General features: G+C 38.1%; 1 protein-coding gene across 6 annotated transcripts in view; it reads right to left on the bottom strand.

The window, feature by feature from the left end:
- Window positions 1-456: 456 nt before the first annotated feature.
- Window positions 457-15,756, bottom strand: part of STAG1 (STAG1 cohesin complex component) — a 363,800-nt gene continuing 348,500 nt past the window's right edge. For all 6 annotated transcript variants that reach the window (XM_070576138.1, XM_070576137.1, XM_070576141.1 and 3 more), the window contains 6 exons: window positions 11,273-11,478; window positions 7,197-7,371; window positions 4,904-5,014; window positions 4,231-4,345; window positions 2,580-2,660; window positions 457-2,490 (listed from right to left, as the gene is read on the bottom strand). In XM_070576138.1, coding sequence (XP_070432239.1) covers window positions 2,467-2,490; window positions 2,580-2,660; window positions 4,231-4,345; window positions 4,904-5,014; window positions 7,197-7,371; window positions 11,273-11,478 — 712 coding nt within the window. In that variant the 3' untranslated portion in view covers window positions 457-2,466. The remainder of the gene's footprint in view (window positions 2,491-2,579; window positions 2,661-4,230; window positions 4,346-4,903; window positions 5,015-7,196; window positions 7,372-11,272; window positions 11,479-15,756) is intronic.

Genomic DNA, 15,756 nt, shown 5'->3' on the forward strand with positions numbered 1-15,756 from the left:
GGTGTGAGTTTTTTAAGAGTGATGTCTGGCACCAATATCAAGAAAAACCCTCATTTCTGTGGCCATGTAGAATCCAAGTGGTCTTTAATGGGCCACTGCTAGGGGGCAACCGTGCATAAGCCCAGGATCTAGATCTCAGGCAGGAGGGAGGACCCAGGGGAGAGCCTAGTGGATGTTCCCTGAATGTCTCCCCGAAAGCAGCCTGCAAGAGACTTCCTCTTGAACCACAGACAAGTGGCCTACCCATTCTCTCATGGGAAATCCAAGGAATGAGAAAATTAATTAATGATCTAGTCCTAAATTTCTGCTTAAGACAAAAACACATACCTCACTGACTGATAGAGTAACTTTGCCATTATTTAACAAATTATCTGAAAGAGCAACCCCTCTCAAGAGCAGCAAATCACCTTTTTAAAGCTTTACCTAGTAGGAACAATAGGATGACTACTACAAGCCTGATTTTGAATAGTTTATTAAAGGAAAGGTGAAGCATCAGTTTCAAATTGTACAAAAGGAAAAAAACCTCATATTGCAAATGTACAATTTACAGAATTACTAGCAAAACCAATCAAGGAGACACTGAAAATACAAAAATTCGATTGACTTCAAACTGAACTGGAAACCCATTGGAGTAGATATTAAGCCTTTTTTTGTTGCATGGTAGTCCACAATCCTAAGTCAGCATCTGTTTTCCACATGAAACTGTCAGGCAAAGGATCAATCTGTGCATGTGCCAGGTCACCTCCTGGCTTGCTCCCTGGCCAGAACCACAGGTAGGCAGGGCTGGTGTGGTGGACAGTCCAGTCATTCCTGCCCCTTCACTTCCAGTGAAGCCCACATTTCTAGAAGAAAGTGAGACCCCAGCCCCCGTAACTGGAACCCAGGAATTGCTAAATTAGCAGATTAAACATTTTTGGCGACCAAGTTTTTTCAGAACTGTACAAATGTTGAGAAATATCTGTTTTGTGTCTATTTATTAAAAGGATGAATAAAATAATCCATTTTGCTTTCCCGCACAAAAGATAATCATTAGGTGCACAGATTCTTTTAAAAAATGCTTTTCATTTTTGGTAAAAAGGGAAAGCCTCATGATTCTGTTGCAGCTACTTTAAAAACCAGCCCAGAAAGAGCTGTGGATGGATTGGTTTGGAAATTCTGAGGCTTACTTTAAAAATCAGAAAGGAAGAAACTAAGTGGGCTTTTTAAAACAATAGCAGCAAGTCATAAAAGGTCTAAGCAGACTGTAACTCTAAACCATCAAAGGCTGTCCTGAATATTCATAATTTCTTTCCCCCAAAGAATTCTTAATATGCACATTTAACACTGAAATGTAGCTGTATTTCAAGGTAAGCTTGGGAACTTCACCCTCTAAGCACAGACTTCTATGCAGCACATACTTCTATAATCGGTAAACTTAATTCACAAAATTAGCGCATAAGGGTATTAAGTGCATGGGAAGTAGACACAGTTATGTTACACTTAAAATTACTTTTGAATGGCAAAAGAGTTTGTCATGATTATCTTTTTAAGAAAATGGAAGTCTATGTAACTTGAATTTGGCAGGGCATGAAATAAGTGGTAAAAACAGCAAACTGATAACTTGAGAACCATTTTTGTTTTACTGAGAATACTTTATTTGCTGGTAGAAGTTGCTAAAAATGCACAGAACAAATACCAATAGAAAATGTACTGTATCTGAATCTCCCTATTCTATATAAAATGAACGGTGTACAGCATCTGTTGGAAAAATGGCTGCATGGACATTTCTTATTTTATGCCCCCTTATAAATAAAAATAAACCTTTTTATTCAAGAGTATATAAAATCTGGAATTAATATCCATATCCACAGAGGGTGTGTGGTTTTTGGCAGAGATGCACGATCAGAATTTCATCTTAGCTTGTCAATATTCTGCTCCACCATATTTCTATATTCCACAAGGTCAACCAAATCCAGTGAGCTCCAAAACACTCTTCGGCAATTAGGATGAGCTGCTTACTCATAGGTTTAATAAAAATGGTTAGCTTTTAAAACATAAAAAGGCAAAATGTTAAAACGGTTTTTAAATTGTACAACAGGAAAATAAAGTTAAAAATATTTTTTTTTTACTCAGTGCTGAGTTTTCATAAAACAGGTGTATAACAGTGTTTATCTTGACAGCTGTTTTAAAAATTTAAAATTTCTTCCTCCCTCCAGAAAAACACACACATCTGTATTGGGATAAGTCCAATATTAGGACACAAATGATTTTTCAGGTCAGTCTTTCTGAGGTGACATTCACCAACATTCCCTTGGGTAATTTACATGCTCCTCTTCTGTCACTGCAAAAAGGGGTTGACCGCAATCATTTGATTAAAAAACAAATAAGATCACATCAAAAGTGTTTTCTCCCCATACAAGCTATCACAGTATATAGGCCTCTAGCTCTAAATAATAGAGTTCCAGATTTGTAAATTTTCTTCAGACTTCAGAACATAGGCATTCCAAATCCCTAGAAAAATGAGAAACACAATTATTAACTTCATGCAAAAACAAGACCCAGGAACCATAAATAAAAAGCATAATAAATTTAACACTTACTGAATCGTCTTCTATGATAGCTGCAGAATCAAAGAAATCTGGCCTCAGCTCAGCTCTCTCTCGCCGATTTCTTGATGGGGGCTGGAAAGAGAAGCCAGTTAATTTTTTCCTGAGATACATTAAGACAATGAACTGTAATAATAAGCTTCTAATATTTCTGATGATATAACACGGAACTGTTAAGGGTCAATTTTGAAAGGAAAAGACTCTGGCTCTTACATGGAGCATACATTTAAAAAAAAATTGAGTGCGTTTGGCTTTTAATTACCACTTAGACAAAAAAAAGAGGCTTTCAAATTATGAATAAATTGAACATGTAAATGCATATAAATTTTTGGGCCTATAAACATAGAGCATATCTTTTAATCATGGAATAATTACAAAATTGATCAAATACTAGGTGACAAAACTTGACTGAATTCCCCAAAGCAGGTAGATGGAAAGCTACTGATGGGCTGGGAAGAGGGAGGTTACAGATTGGAGTGACATGATCTCATGGAAAATTTAAAACATACAAAGCAGAATGTTATGGGCTAAATTTATGTCCCCCCAATTCATATGTTGAAGCCCTAACCCCAGTACCTCAGAATGTGACTGTTATTTGGAGATAGGGCCTTTAAAGAGGTAATTAAGGTAAAAGGAGGTCATATGGGTGGGTTCTAATCCAATATGATTCGTGTCCTTATAAGAAGAGGAAACACGCACAGAGGAAAGATCATGTGGAGACAAAGGGAGATGATGGCCACCTACAAGTCAAGGAGAGAGGCCTCAGAATGAAATGAACCTTGCTGACACTTTGATCTCAGATTTCTAGACTCCAGAACTAAGAGACAATGAATTTTTGTTGTTTAAGCCACCTAGTCAGTGGTATTTGTTATGGCAGCCACAGCAAATTGTTAACACACAGAGAAAGTACTATGATCAACTCCCATGTGCCATTCACCTGGCTTCAACAACAGTCAAGATATTTGGCCAATCTTGTTTCACTGAATCCCCTTTTTTCTTCATGTACTTTCACCTATAACTACTTCAAAATATATCTCTAATGGATGGAAACTTTTAAAAAAACACAACCACTTTAGCAACTAGACTTTTGGTGGTATACAGAGTTGAAATATGATGTACACTTGAAATTTATATAATGTTATAAACCAATGTTACCTCAATAAATAAAACAAAAAACCATAACCACCATGCATGACTATTCCTGACCAAGTTAATAATTTTCACCTACACATAAGTCCATGTTCAGATTTCCTTACTTCAAAGATGTCCTTTCATACCGAACAAATAAGGTCCATTTTCTGCATCTGGTTGTTATGTTGGAGTACAGGGTATACTGTCAGACTCCAATTTAAAGTACAAGAGGCCAGATGCATATGCTATACTGAAAGACAAGATCTACCGTGAGCTCTTTTTCAAGGGACCAGTTCCTGTATAGCCAGAACTCAAAATCTGACTGCTTTGAAAGCAGGCTTAAAAAACACATAAGCTCATCTAAATGCGCACAAGCATTTCATAGGCCCTGCCCACTGCTGGTCAGTGTTACCCCCTCCTCCTCACCTCACCCCTCCTCCCACAGGGTTCTGAAAACAAAAGCATCATCTTACACCATACCTTCACATTTTAAAAACGTATGAAATTTCCTTACCAGATCAATAACCATGGTGTCTTCAAATTCTTCATTCATATCTTCTAACTGGCTCCGGGATGACATCATCACATCTTCAAAGATGGGCTCAGCATCTTCCTCCATTAGGCCCCGACTGATAAGAAAAAAGCACAATCAGAAAGCTGTTCAGATTTGTGGAATTTCAAGTCTTGGCTTTTTCTTACATTAGGTCTTCCAACCAATGAAAGCATACCTTCCAATTACAAACTATAGACTGCACAAATTATGATACTGACCTCTAAGGTAATTAAGGATCATTCATTTGGTTCACTCAAGATTCTATCTCAACTCATCAGAAGGAAGTATAATTTAAATGCAATAACAATGGTAGTTAACATTTATTTAGCTATGTGTCACCTCCCACAAAACTCTAAGTGATTGGTACTGTCATCCCAACTTTACAAATGAGGAACCTGAGGCTCAGAGGTTTTAGAGTTTGCTCAAGGCCACAAAGCTAGCAAGTAGCAGCACTAGACTTTAAATGTTGAAGGGCTTGAGAGCCTGTGCTCTCCATTCCTGTCCTGCGCTGCAGAGTGTATCCTGAATTAGGATTTTAACTCCTGAGATCAAACATCAGAGAAACCCAAGTCACTCCACAAAATGACCAGCATCACACAGTCCTTATGTTCTTGTGATACTTGTTAACACTTACACGGCGTGCCTTACTCCAGTTCTCACTTTCATGTAGTTCATTCCTGTTCTGTCCTTCCGATTTAAGTCTTCTAATTTCGGCTGGCCTAACCAAGAGATCTGCATCTGAGGACTAAGAGAGGGTACTATTATTCATTTTGTGGCAGCAGATAATGAATTTAGCTAATCAGTCCCATGCTAAGAAGGCCATAGCTGGCTGGCCTAATCCTCATCAAGGGGGAGTTAACTGGATTTATTCCAGGGCCAAGGGTGAGATCACTGTATCAAAGGATCTCTCTTTGCAGAAGTGGCAGTAATTGCCCAAAGAGATCCCTAAGTCTCTAAGAGAAGCTGGCTGTGGCTAGTTGTTAGGTGTGAAGGAAATCAGAATGTGTTGCCCCAAGATAGGTTTCTGAGATAAAAGTTATTTTGAGCTGAAGGCAATTAAGCAGTAAATGCAGAAAAAGTTCTCCTATTGCTGCCTAAAGGCAGGAAATACATTCTCCTTCTACTGGAGACAGACTCTTATCAGCCTAGAGATGGCACCACAGGAATCTGCAAAGCTTGTAAAACTTTTACCTTCCTACTTAAGGAAGATAAGGACTACCCAGTCCTACTCAGACCATCCCTACTCCAAAACTCTTTGTTTTATCAATTCTTCACAATTTTATTGTTTCTTTGTCTAAAAGGTATAAACACTTCCTGCTCTGGTCACTTCTTCAGGTCTTCATTCTCTTGTAAAAGCTCCCATGTACATGTAAAAATTCAAGAAAGTCTGTATCCTTTTCTCCTGTTAACCTATCTTTGTCAGTTTAGTTTTCAGACCCAGCTAGGCATCCTAAGAAGATTGAGGAAAACTTTCCCCTCCATACAGGTACTTAAATTATCAACTTCATTCCCCAAATCCTTGCCAAACAAGGACACTTCTCAGACCTCTGTAACCAGCTGTTGCCCTACTCACAAGTGTTCCTCACAGCCAGTCCCCAAAGGGACAGAAATGCTGCTGGCTGGTGGCTCAGAGCTCTCCAGAGTTGGACAAAGAAGGGGATAACACATTTTTTCTCAGTCCTTCTGAGAGATTTGGGGTCAGGTGCATGTTGGGCCAAATCTTCACCTGCACTCTATATCTATCGGCACATGGACACTTGCATAAACATGCTTCCTTGGGAATTTTATAGGATGTAAACTTTAATAATTCTTAGTAGACAAAATCTGTTGCATGAAGTTCTCTGTAAGCAGCTGTCCTGTGTGGGGCTACCACCTTGGTTAACCCTGTAAACCTGTAGCAGGGAAGAGAAGACAGATCACAGCCAGGAGGGACTGAGAAGTGGGAAGGTCAGGCAAGCAAGGCAGGCTGCTCCAAGGAGGAACCCACCCCACAGGAAGTGGAGTGGGAATGCTGGTCATGAGGCCAAGCACCCTCTAAGAGTGCCCAGTGACGCGACAGCTAACAGGGAGTATCCTTTCAGCTTTGAAGAACGGCAGATCCTCGGAGCGAAGATGCCTTATGAAAACCCAGGATCTGAATATTTCTAACACTGCCTCTTTCCATTTTCAACCTGCTAAATTTGTTGACTGCAAGTGAGAATTCTCTCATTCATCAGAGCAATTCATAGCATTACCCCAAAAGAAAGAGAAACAAAAGTGAAGAGCTAAGAGATTTCAAGGTTGGATGGAAAACAACAAAGAAAAAGTTAAGGATTTTTATAGCAAAAGTCAGGCCATCACACTTGCCTTTTCCACAATTTTCAGAGCTCTGGTACTAGAAAACATTTTAATTGCTAGTGTGGGAAAAGGTAAGACCTCGATTCACTCTTAGCTAAAAGGGTAACCATTCTCAGGATTTATCAAATATTTTAATTCTTAATGCACAAAGTTTAAGTTCAAAATATAAAATTAACCAAGATAAAGTACTATTAATTAAATGGATGATAAAAGTAACAACTAGTCTATTTATTTGGTGTTCAGACTAGTAACAACCTTAGCAGAGACTTATCTGCTCTCCTGCCAAGGAAGTAACCTGCATGTCTTCTTGACAAGTCTCTGAGAAGAAAGAGACTTGCCCAATAATCTGCAAACTCCAACTGAAATCAGTACTTAGTGAGACACCATGCATTTAAGGGTCTCTGGACTTTGACGAACTGATATACACAAGTTTTTGCACACTTATTATATATCTTGTAATATAAATTATTTAACTTCTATTTGTAGTGGTGTTTCTCTCATGAACTGACCAGTAATATGCTCTGATGAACAAACATAGTTCTTCTTTCTTTAAAGGCTTTATGCCAAGGAAACGAATTTTTACTACTTACTTGTGTAAAAAGTCAGGTTCAGAACCATGTTCAGACTCGGGTTCCTGAATCTGTTCTCCCACGGGCCGGCTATTCTCCCGAAGTACAGTGGAAGTGAGCTGTGGTGCCGGCAAGGGGCCAGGAGTCTGAATCATGGTGTCAGTCCTGTTTAGCCACGTATTATCCAGACTCTCATCTGTAAAATTCCAGTTAGAGTCACAGAATGTCATGGGTGAATTCTGGGAGAAGTTAGAGCATAGACTTGAAGAGCATGGCTCTGGAGTTAGACTGCCTTGTTTGAATCCCAGTTATACCACTCACTTGTGTGACTTTGTCTAAGTCATTAAACTTCCAAAGTTCAGTTTTCTCATATACAAAATGAGAATATCAGTACCTAACCTCATAGATTTGTAAGGATTAAATGAGGTAATGTATGTAACCATCAAATGTTAGCTATCCACACATTGTCATCTCTTCCAAGTCCCTCGATCGCTAAGGATTAATTCACAATATAAGGGGAAGCATGAGGCCAGAGACCCCTCTAACCTTCCTTTGCTCAAGCAATAAAGGGCCTATTTACTGAGCCTTACAAGGGCCTGAGGCAGCAGCACTTAAAGTCTTGCTGGCCTTTACTAAGAAATCAGCAAATCCTGTTGCACAATTGGACACTAGTCACTAGAGAAATAACTCTTTGCCATGTCATACATGTGGGGATGGGCTGAGAGGCTGTTTTCATGCCTCTGAGTTCTACCTCTTTGGGGAGGCCTTCCCTGAGCACCCCACCCAGCCCTAACTTACTATTCTCTTAATTCATAGAGGAAATAGAATCATTACTGCTCACTTAGGACTTAATTATACACTGTCCTGCATCGGCAGGTGATTTGTCATGTGTATGTGTTATTTCTGTAATTAAGTTTCTTCAAGGGACCAGGAACTGTTTTATCCTTATTCTGAAGATCATTTATAAACATCTGAGCAGATTAAAGCATTATTTGCATACCTAAACTATAGCCTGATAAAATATTACATAATTCTAAAGTTTCTATCTATAAAAATTCTAAATTATTTTCTTAATATGGGATGACCAAAAAAAGTATTACTGCTATGTTTTTTCCTTCTGAAGAATTTGAATCACAACATATAGTGTGAATCCTGTTGTTTTCCTCCCTCATTAATGCTCAGAGATGTACACATGTTAGGTTCCTCATTTGCCATCAAGCATTCCACCTCTCTCTGTGTAGTATTTCTCAGGTTTCTGAAAATTTGTCAGACACATGTATACAATCTGTTGGCTTTTGTCTCTGGAAATACCTACCTATTGTCTGATTAAGGTCATTCCACTGATCAGAAGTTTCTACTGAATCTCTTCTTAGTTAATCAGCAAGGATATGTTTCATCTTCTTTTATTCATTCTATTTTTAATTCAACATCTAATTCAAAACTTTTATTCTCTACCACACTTAAAATTTTATGACCATAATAGTATCAAAAGGTTCTTAACCTGGTCAACTCATCTTTCAGCTCTCTACTAACTACATATTATCTTTTCCAGAAAATCTTTCCCACTTTATTAAAAGTTTGGTCACTCCCTGTATGTTCCCAGAGAACCTTTGTGGCCCATCAGAGCACTTATCATGCTGACCTGGAAGTGTCTGCTTCTGTCTCCCCATCTGCACTATGAGCTCTTTTATTAATGTGAATCTCCAGCATCTAGCTGGGGTTCTTAGGAAGCTGCTTGGTAAAGGCTTACTGAATGAACGAATAACTTCAGGAAGAAGTCACTCTTCTTGAAGAGATTCCTCCTAACCCCTAAAGATTCCTCAGAAAACACTTCTTGCAAAGCTCTCTCATCTTTATCCCAAACAGATGAAACTCTGCTCTCTAAGGGTTCTGGGTACATAACCTATTTTAGTCACTTGGTAAATTCTGAACTAACATAGACACATTTTCTTTTTTGCAACTTCATTACCAAATTAGGTTATCTGGTCCATCTATGCTTCTCTTAGTCCTGAAGTTGATAATACTGACTGCTTCATTAGTGAATTTTTTTTGTTATTTAAATTCTCTAAGCCTTAGTTTCTTCAGTGTAAAATCTGGATGTTAGTGTTGAACTCAGAATTGATTTATAAAGCATTTAGTATATGCCAGAGATTGACCTAAGTGCTTTACAAATATTAGTCAAGTAAATGATTAAACAATATAATGCACATAAAACACATTCCTGGTACATAGCAAGGATTTGATGAATGCTGGCTAATGTGAATATCACATCTATGAAAAGCTCTGAGTAGGAAAAAAATATATATATATTTGTGGGGCACCCTGATAGAGGCTGTTCTAGAAGACCTTTTCAAAAGGAAACAACTGGAGTCATTCTTTAGAGAAAAGTTCAGGATCTTATGGTACAAAGACAGAGTTTTGAAGTTGTTTTTTTTAAAAAGATTGGCACCTGAGCTAACATCTGTTGCCAGTCTTATTTTTTCTTCTTTTCTTCTTCTTCTCCCCAAAGCCCCTCAGTACATAGTTGTATATTCTAGTTGTGAGTGCCTCTGGTTGTGCTGTGTGGGACACCGTCTCAGCATGGCTTGATGAGCGGTGCCATGTCCACGCCCAGGATCTGAACCGGTGAAGCCCTGGGCCACCGAAGCAGACGGGAACCCAACCACTCGGCCACGGGGCCAGCACCCAGAGTTTTGAATTTTAATTCTCTGGACCAAAAAGATTTTAAGTCCAATAGCTGAAACTTGAAAGGAAATCTTAAACTTTAACATTAATTCTGTGAATATTTTCAAATCTTTTATTCTCTTTGAAATAGACATTCAGCCTAATCCACGGACTGATGCTAGATAAGAGGCATTACTATAGGATGATAATGATGATGATGACATTCTGACAACAGCAGCTAACATTTATCAAATGCTACCTCTGTGCCAAGTACTGTGCTAAGTAAGCACTTTGTGTACTAAGTGTTTTATTTGGAGTATCTCATTTAATATTCACAATAGCTGACAGGATAGGTGCTCTGATCTTCTTTCATTTGATCAGTGACTGAGGCTTAGAGAGGTTAAGTAACATGCCCAAAGGGTCCACAGCTGAAAAATGACAAAGCCAAGTTTGAGTTCTAAAACTTTGAGTTTTAGAGTTTTTAGTCTTCATAAATAGTCAATACTGCCTCCCCAATGATGAAAGAAACATTAGATTTAAATTCTAATTAATTTTGTGACACATTGTAGCAAAATCTTTGATGAGTCACTATTTTTTAGGCAGCAGAGATGAGATGCTGAAAGATAACAGAAGGTTGTAAAAAGGAGCGAAAGAGCAGGATTTAGATCACTGCCTTCCTCTCTCAGTTTGGAGAAAATTTATTAGAAGCAGCATGGAGAAGGGGTAAGACTGTTTGAGGAAATAAGCATTTTGATTTTGAGTTTTCTCTTAGTTTAAAAGTAGTGCTTTATTTTAATAAAGCAATTTTCAGTCTTTCTGGATATATGAATATCTACTATTGATCACATTTTCATGACAATTAAAGTCCCTGTTCCCTACAGTCCCTAAGGGTTATAAAACCAGATTTGGCCACCATTATTTTAATGTTTAAATTTATTTTATCATTTATTTATTATTATTTATTTATTATTTATTTAATATTTAAAAAATAAATTATCCACCCGAGTGGTAGAAATGGAAAGTTGTTCTCAAATATTCAATTTGCTGCAGAGGACTACCCTCAACTTACCAGAATCTCTCCTATATTAAGATGAATTTTGATAGAATAACATTGTGACTACCTTGTTTTAAATTTTAATGTATTAGAGGACTATGGTATGGCATCAATTTTATTAACCTTCATAAGTGTTTCCTCTTTTCCTCCATGCCTATTTTCCTCAATGTTCCATGCTCTTTTAACTTTTTTCCTTGACCCTTTTCTGTCCCACTTTGTCTACTGCAAACTTTTTGCGTGAACCTGTCAGCGTGTATCAAATGTACAGGGAAATAATGTGCTTAACAGTGTTATCTTGCTTCAAACAAAATATTGTTTACCACTTTAAGTCTATAATATCAGGCAAACTGTTTGTCTCATAGTGTAAGGGCAGACTTACCTTCTACTCGTTTTTTGTGAAGTGGGGGTCGTCCTTTCTTATTCCTTACTGAGGAGGTTTTGCTGCTACTACTTCCACTGTTCACAGACATTCTATCATCTTCACCTCCAGTGACTAACGAATTTCTATATGAGATGAGTGGGAGCCATACATCTTCCCTCCTTTCCATCATTTGCTCCGTAAGGAATTTTTCTAGGTATGAATGACTAGAAACACAACAGAAGCAGCAGTGATTTTCATGGAAGCAGTTCATGTATCACTTATTTAATTTTTTCATAACATGAGGCTCTCTCTGAAGGTTCTGAAGAATCCCTAAGGACACATATTAGACTGTTAACAGTGGTTACCTTTGAAAAGAGAGGGACTGAAAATTTAAGATTTTTGCTTCCCATATTCCTGGAGTATTTTTAGGAAAACAAATGTATTACTAAGAGAGAAAAAGAGAGAGAAAGAATGTGTGTTTGTGTGTGCGCGTGTGTGTGGTCCTTCCTATATTTTGTCCTTTGCTTTTACATACCAATGTTAAAGAAAAAATCAGAAGTTTGGCTCAAAAAGGTTATTGAATTTTCTTTTAAAGCGTGCAAATCAAGGTAGAATTTCTGGAATGGTGGAGGGAGAAGCCTGGCATATCCTCTTCCCAGCAAAACCACCTTTTAACTGGTGAAAATTATAAAATATAATCATTTAAAGTCTTTAGAAATTGTCCTAAGGGCATAGAGAAAATGGAGAAACATTTATTTAAGAAAGTCTATTAAATCTCAGTATGAACGGTGAGAGTTAGTACCATGTGAACCACCAGCTGCTCCCTTCCTTTGTCTCTTCTCCCTCACTACAGCTCTTTGTTATGGAAACTCTATTCCAGGAGGTCTACTCTGGGCAGACACGGAAAAGAAGATGGGAGTTCCCTCTCTCTCTAGTCCCCCATCCAGAACTAGAAGCTCTGTTCTGGGCAGCAGCTAGGAGGAATAAGGCTCCTTTAACCTTCCCATCCTCTACTTGTGGGGTAGTAACTACCCCAGGCACAGCTGAGAATACTGGGGCCCTGAATGCCCTGCCCCACCTCAGCTTCCTTGTAGAGCAGAGGTTCCATACCTGGATAGGCAAGCCAAGAACCAGGGGTTATCCTGGACCCAGTTCATAGAACAGGGGTATTATTCTGGGAGTCAAGAGGGATGCTGTCCCAGTGCCCAGCTCCTGTTGAGTGGCATAAAAATTCTACCCAGGGGCTGAGGCAGACCATAGGATGAAACTTTGTAGCTCTGTCTGGGTAGACTGAGACTTTATTTGGAATAGAGTACAGAAAATTCCTTGCCTAAGGATGTTGTTGAAAACAATGGAGATCTTAATGAAAAGCAAATAAGAGGCTGTTGGTAGCTCTTTGATACTAGTGGCAACAAATGAAAGAGTAGGACAGCCAAAAATTTAACAGAGAGAACCAGGGAAAAGACAGCCAAGAAGAGCCCTCCCTTACACAGATTCTAAGAGGGATCAAAAAACAAGACCCAACTCCAGCCTGGTAGTGTAGTGGTTAGGTTCTTGTGCTCTGCTTCAGCAGCCTGGGGTTTGCCAGTTTGGGTCCTGGGCACAGACCTACACACTGCTTATCAGCCCATGCTGTGGCGGCATTCCACATGTAAAGTAGAGGAAGATGGGCAGAGATGTTTGCTTGGGGCCAGTCTTCCTCAGCACAAAGAGGAGGCTTGGTGGAGGTTGTTAGCTCAGGGCTAATCTTCCTCAAGCAAAACAAAACAAAACAAAACATCTCCCCACAAGACCCAATTATAAGTTGTCTACAAGAAACTCACTTTAAATATAAAGACATATAAATTAAAAGTAAATGGATGGAGGGGCTGGCCCTGTGGCCAAGTGGTTAAGTTCGAGCACTCTGCTTCAGTGGCCCGGGGTTTTGTCGGTTTGAATCTTGGGCACAGACATGGCACTGCTCATCAAGCCATGCTGAGGCGGCCTCCCACATGCCACAACTAGAAGGATCCACAACTGAAAATGTATACAACTATGTACCAGGGGGCTTTGGGGAGAAAAAGGAAAAATAAAATCTTAAAAAAAAAAAAAGTAAATGGATGGAAAAAATTATATCATGCAAACACTAATCAAAAGAAGGAGTAGCTATATTAATTTCAGACAGAGCAGACTTCAAAGCCAAGCAAGTTATCAGGGATAAAAAGGGCATAACATACTGAATAAAGGGGTCAATTCTTCAAGAAGACATAACAATCCTTATTGTGTACGAGCCTAACAACAGAGCATCAAACTACATGAGGCAAAAACTAACAGAACTGCAAAGAGAAATAGATGAATCCACTATCTCAGCTGGAGACTTCAACACTCTTCTATCAGAAACAGATTGAGCAGGCAGAAGACCAGAAAGGACATAGCTGAACTCAACTATACCATCTATCAACTAGACATAATTAACATCTACAGACTACTTGAATCCAACAATAGCAGAATACACATTTTTCTTAGGCTCACCTAGAACATTCACCAAAAGAGATCACATTCTGGGCCATAAAACACCTTAACGAATTTAAAAGAATAGAAATCATACAATGCCTGCTCCAGGACCACAATGGAATTAAACTAGAAATCAGTATCAGAAAGATAGCTGGAAAATCCCAAGATTCATGGAGATTAAACAACACAATTCTAAATAACATGTGGGTCAAAGAAGAAATCTCAAGAGAAATTTAAAAATATTTTGAACTAAAAGAAAATGAAAACATAATTTATCAAAATTTGTAAGATTCAGTGAAACAGTGTTGAGGGGGAAATTTATGGCACTGAATGCACAATTAAAAAGAAGAAAGATCTAAAATCAATAATCTAAGCTTCTACCTTAGGAAACTAGAAAAAGAAGACCAAATTAAATCCAAAGTTGAAGGAAAGAAATAATAAAAACCAGAGCATAAATCAATGAAACTGAAAACAAGAAATCAATAGAGAAAATTGACAAAATCTAAAGCTGGTTCTTTGAAAAGATTAATAAAATTGATAAGCCTCTAGTCAGGCTAGCTAAGAAAAAAAGAGAGGACACAAATTACTAATATTAGAAATGAAAGAGGGGGGCTGGGCTGGCCCCATGGCTGAGTGGTTAAGTTCACGTGCTCCCCTTCTGCAGCCCAGGGTATTGCCAGTTCGGATCCTGGGCACAGACATGGTACTGCTTATCAGGCCATGCTGAGGCAGTGTCTTACACAGCACGACCAGAGGCACTCACAACTAGAATATACAACTATGTACTGAGGGGCTGTAGGAAGGAGAAGAAGAAGAAAAAAGATTGCCAATGGATGTTAGCTCAGGTGCCAATCTTTAAAAAAAAAAAAAGAAGAAATGAAAGAGGACACATCACTACAGATCCTATGGACATTAAAAGGAAAATGAAGGAATACCATGAACAATTCTATGTCCACAAATGATAAACTAGATGAAATAGACAATCTGAATAGGCCTATACCTATTAAATAAATAGAATCAATAACCAATAACCTTCCAAAATAGTAAACACCAGGCTCAAATGGGTTCACTGATGAATTCTACCAAGCATTTAAGGAAGAAAATATACCAATTCTCTACAGTCTCTTTCAGAAGATAGAAACAGAGAGAATACTTTCTAACTCATTCTATGAGGCCAGCACTACCCCAATACCAAAACCAGACAAAGACATTACAAGAAAACTACAGACTAATATTTTCATGAACATAAATGCAAAAATCCTCAACAAAATATTAGTAAACTGAATCCAACAATATATAAAAATAATTATATACACCATCACCAAGTGGGACGTAACCCAGGTATGCAAGGCTGGTTCAACATTTGAAAATCAATTAACGTAATCCATCACACATCAACAGGCTAAAAAAAGAAAAGTCAGATGATCATATCAATAGATATAAAAAAAGCATTTGACAAAATCCAACATTCATTCATGATAAAAACTTTTGGTAAACTAGGAGTAGAGGGAACTTCCTCAACTTGATAAAGAATATTTACAAAAAACTATACAGCTAACATCATTTTTAATGGTAAGAAACTCGAAACTCACTAAATCACAAGGGAAGAATGTCTCCTCTTATTACTCTTTTTCAACATTGTACTAGAAATTCTAGTTAATGGAGTAAGACAAGAAAAGTAAATAAAAAGTATACAGATTGGGAAGGAAGGAGTCAAACTGTCCTTGTTTGCAGGTGACGTAACTGTCTATGTAGAAAATCCTCAAAAATTGACCAAGCAGACTGGAACTAATAAGCAATTACAGCAAGGTTGCAGGATACAAAGTTAAAATACAAAAGTCAGTCAATTTCCTATATATCAGCAACGAACAAGTGGAATTTGAAGAAAATAATGCCATTTACATTAGCACCCCCAAAAAGTAATTATTGAGGGACAAATCTAACAAAACACATACAACATCTATATGAGGAAAACTATAAAACTCTCATGAACAAAATGAAAGAAGAAC

Source organism: Equus przewalskii, chromosome 15, assembly GCF_037783145.1.
Source record: "Equus przewalskii isolate Varuska chromosome 15, EquPr2, whole genome shotgun sequence".
Lineage (NCBI taxonomy): Eukaryota > Metazoa > Chordata > Mammalia > Perissodactyla > Equidae > Equus > Equus przewalskii.